The sequence below is a fragment of the Lissotriton vulgaris genome, chromosome 10, assembly GCF_964263255.1.
Source record: "Lissotriton vulgaris chromosome 10, aLisVul1.2, whole genome shotgun sequence".
NCBI lineage: Eukaryota > Metazoa > Chordata > Amphibia > Caudata > Salamandridae > Lissotriton > Lissotriton vulgaris.
Window position 1 is genome coordinate 928,233,995 of NC_141698.1, and position 4,444 is coordinate 928,238,438.

At 48.7% G+C, this 4,444-nt stretch overlaps 1 protein-coding gene across 1 annotated transcript; it reads right to left on the reverse strand.

Moving 5' to 3' along the window:
• Positions 1–1,730: 1,730 nt before the first annotated feature.
• Positions 1,731–3,608, reverse strand: LOC147689025 (uncharacterized). The gene is made up of 2 exons (XM_086939856.1): positions 3,182–3,608; positions 1,731–2,901 (listed from the first exon to the last, which is right to left on the reverse strand). The coding sequence occupies exons 1-2, from the start codon at positions 3,606–3,608 to the stop codon at positions 1,871–1,873; spliced, it is 1,458 nt and encodes a 485-aa protein (XP_086795982.1). The 3' UTR covers positions 1,731–1,870.
• Between the last annotated feature and the right edge of the window lie 836 nt (positions 3,609–4,444).

Sequence of the window (4,444 nt, forward strand, 5' to 3'; positions counted from 1 at the left end):
TGAGTTTATCAATAAGGAAAGAATGCTCGACCTGGCAAAAGCTATGACTGGAAATCGGGCAAGAAATGGGGTTTCTATTCAGCAACTGAGATGTGGTTATCCTTACTTAGAAAGCATTTGTAAAAAACAACGTTTTTTAAATCATCTGCTCAGATGTGCTGCTGGAAGCGCCGAATTTAATGCCCTCCTATATCTAAAATATCAAGGGCCATATGTAGGTAGCTAAATACCGGTCGGTAACGGCCGAAATTCGGTAAATTTGCCGTTACCGACCGGTATTTAGGCATTTGATATGTAGGAGGCCAAATTTAAGGATTGGGTAAATATGAATCGGTAAATACCGATTCATCATTACCGAATTCAAAATTACCGAATCGGTATTTACCGAATCGGTAAATAAGAAACGGTAAAATGAGAAAAGATATGTAGGTAAAATCAGAAATACCGAATGTCATGAAATTCGGTATTTAAGAGTCGGTAATTTACACCAACTGGAAGCAGGTGGTAATCAGCCACATAGTATATAAGCAATCCCAAAATGCAACAGTGTGATCACTATGGCGGCTTTCTACGTCATTGCAAGGCGGCTACGGCTACAGGCAGCAGGAGAGAGGATCTGGAGACGGGAGGAGCATGTCTACAGACAGCGGATCACACTCTTCCAACTTACTGAGGCAGAGATCCATGAGAGATAAAGGCTACACCCCCACACCATCCTGGACTTGATAAGGGACCTGCACCCACTCCTGGAACACCCAACACCAAGGGCGCACGCCATACTACCACATGTGCAGGTGCTCTGTTGCCTACATCTCCTTGCATCTGGCAGTTTCCAGGGGGTGATAACTGCGGTAGGCGGGGTCTCTCAGAGTTGCCTGTCCTGTTTCTTCAGAAAGTTCCTGGATGCCATGATGCAGAGAATGCACCACTACATCAGCTTCCCAAACACACAGGCGGAACTGCAGAAAACCAAGACAGACTTTTATCAGATGGCACAGTTCCCGCACGCTGTATTGATGGGACACACATTCCAATCTGCCCTCCTGCAGCCACTGAGTACATCTACAGGAACAGAAAGTCCACACACTCAATAAATGTGCAGGTAATCTGCGACGCTGGCAACATAATCACTGACATTGTGGCCAAATTTCCTAGGAGCACCCACGACTCGTACATATTCCCGGACAGTGGGATCCACACACGCCTGGCTGCTTGAGATTTTGGGGAAGGATAGCTGCTAGGTAAACATTGTGACATACCCTGATAGCTACTGCAGCTGAATGTGTTCTTTTGTATGTAACTAATGGCACTCTCTTTCCCACCTAGACGATTGTGCTTATGCTGTGCGGTCCTTTGTCCTCACTCCCTTCCTGAACACATCAACCCGGAGTGAGAGACGTTACAATGTGGCACACAAATCAACACGCAACGTTGTGGAGCGCACCTTTGGACTTTTGAAAAGCAGGTTCAGCTGCCTCCACAGAAGCGGAGGTGCACGTCAGTACACACCAATCATCTGTTGTAAAATCATTGCAACCTGTGTTATGCTGCACAACCTTGCCACAAAGAAAGGTACAGAAGTAGAAATAACTTATCATGAGCACATTGATGATGGACCTGAACAGCCAGAGCCCTACGCAGGAGTAGCGCCAGCAACAGGTGGGAGACTAAGACGGGCAGACATCACACACAACTATTTTTAAGTAAGTAAGGAGACACAGCCAGGCGTTGCATGTGCATGACGTAGTTTAATAACTGGGCACTACGACAATTAACAAATGGCACACCATGCCAGTCCAATTGGTGACAACCTTAAGAGGTAGTTATGGGTTACTTCACCCAAAATTTGTTCATTAAGGTGTGGGCAGCATTAATGTCTGCGCCCACGCACAACAGTGCTTGATACCTGCAGCTGGCTATCCTGACTGGATGTTGAGCCAGGGCCGGCAGCATGCCACCTGCTGCTCCTCCGGATGTCAGGAACAGGTGGGGTATTGCTGCTCCTGCTGGTGGTCTCTTCACTCTCCCCCACACCTAGAGCACCATCGTTGGCTGACTGGGTGGTCAGCAGCAGTTCCATTGTGGATGTCACCTTCCCCATCCCCCTGGAGACATCAGTGCAGCAGTGCACAAGCCCCTCCTGCATTGCCACAGAGCGCCTGCAGAGCAGGGAAGTGGAAGTTGCCAGACGGTTCACCGCCTTGGTGTGCTGCTGCATGTACTGCCTCTCCCTATGCCTTCTTGACCTGTCCTCATCCAGTTTGTCGCAGAGTACCATCAAGGACTGGGACATGTCCCGCATTCCCTCTGCCATTTCCCTCATGCCCTCCGCCATGGAGCTGATGCCCCGGTCAATTGTGCCTATGTTTTTGTTTAAGTGCCGCATTTGTCTTTGCACGGATTGTATCGCTTTCCCCTGCAGGCGCTGCACTTTAACCATGGTGGCCTCCAGCCCTCTGAAGACCCTGTCACCCTGCCGAGTTGTACTGCACTCCCGGACCCTACGGCGTCTCGCACCGGTGTGCACACCCTCAGAGGTGGACTGCAGCCCAGCATTGGTTTCCTCCAGGGGAGCAGTTGGCTTCTCACCCTCCCTTGTGTCATCAGAGGACGACTCCATGACATGGAGAGTGGGTACAGCATGCCTCCTGGGCCTTACCACTACCGATGAAGTTGAAGCTGGTGAGGCTGACTGTCCTTGTGAGTCCTGCTGTGGTGATACAATCAGCAGTGGGGATGCTGGCTCTGCTGTTGTGGCTGGCTCTGGTGGTGAAGCTGCCTGTGGTGTTGGTGCGGGTGGAGGTTCAGTGCTGCGGCCTGCACTCATGCTGGCATCCTCAGTCCTTCCCTTATGGGGTGCCCTTCCCTCCTTCTCCTGCGCTGTCCTGCATGATGACTCTCCTGTGGACAGATATAGACATTAGCTCAGTGGTCCAGCAACCCTGTATTTCAGTATTAAATTACAGTCCTGTCACACTATCTCAATGTCCTCTACTGCTTCTGACTGATGTGTGTGGCATGCCTTGTTGTTTGGTGTGATGACTGTCATGATGGGTGTTTCAATGACTACATCTCCCATGATTCATTGCTGGTGTATACCAAAACCTGTACTGGAGTGTGAGTCACACAGCCACATTTGGGAAGGACAGGGAAGGGGGGGATTGCTGGGCATACTCCTTACCTTGTTTTGTGGCAGCTCTGGCTGAGCTGTCTGCATCCCCAATCCCAAACACACTCTCGGGCTCCAAGGTCGACTCCACCAGCTGCTCCAGGGTAGTGAGGGCAGGAGCCCTGCTCCTTCCTCCCCCTGTGACGTTGGCCTCATTCCTCTGTGCAGCCAGCTTCTTCTTGGTAATGATCCTGAGATCATACCATCTTTTTTTTAAACCACCTATCTCTCGTGGGGTCACACCTATGGCGTTCACCTTCGCCTGGATTGCCAGCCAGGTCTTCCTCTTCACAGCCTCTGCTACCTGCAGGGACTGTTTCCCAAAAAGCTGGGTGTGGTGTTTCACCGCCTCCTCCACAAGCACCTGAAGCTCACTTGTACTGAACTTCAACTTTCTTATTCTGTCTGCTCCTTCCTTCTGTGATTCTTGGAATGCCATCCTGCAGTTCTGCTCAGCACAGTTCAGCTAGTGGCTCAGTTGCTCACAGCTCTCCAGAAGGTTCTGATTGTCTGCACCTGCATGGGCGTGGCCACTTCCTGGTTGTGGGGTGGGGTGGATGCACATGATTGGTTGAATCCTCAATTGCTTGTATTTTTTTTTTTTAAAGTGTGCACACAGTTTAATACCAAAAACTGCACATAGCAAACGTATTTGCTGTCTAGCTTTGATGGACAACAGCTCTGCCGACAAAGCAATTGTTGGAGCATATATACAAACAAGGATAACTTGCACACTGCTATTTATAATTTTACATTTCTTTTGAGTTAATTGAAGCAAAACACAGGATCAAAACTAATGCAGTTAGGCATGTCTATGATACAGAGCCGCCTCTCTTGTGCAAACCAGGTGTGTGTCCATGAAATATATATATATTTTTTTGAAATATTTTTATTGTATTTTCATTTACATGGAACATACATATACAGACATATAACATATTTAGCTGTTAGTCTCTTGGTCTTCCTTTGGCACATAGAACATGTCATTAACATATTGTTTGTAGCTGTTGGGTTGTTGGTTACATTACCCTCTAGGCTAAACGTATCCGTGCCTGCTTCGCGATGGGCCTGATTTTCTTGGTTCTGTGCTTTTTCCTAAACATATAACATAACACATAGTTGTCGTCGACTTGTTGGAGATCGGCGCATGGTACTGTGCCATGTTCTCGGTGCGTGTACATGTGGTGTCTATGGTGGCTTTAGCGGGTCTAGGGCGATATCTAGTGATGACCACATCCGTCTGTTGGGTTTCTTCCACGGGGTGTATCTTAGAGC

Coding starts and splice junctions, on each gene's coding strand:
- LOC147689025 (XM_086939856.1), bottom strand. CDS start 3,608: ATGGCATTCCAAGAATCACAGAAGGAAGGAGCAGACAGAATAAGAAAG. Junction 2,902..3,181: donor CAGAGCTGCCACAAAACAAG/GTAAGGAGTATG, acceptor ATCTGTCCACAG/GAGAGTCATCATGCAGGACA.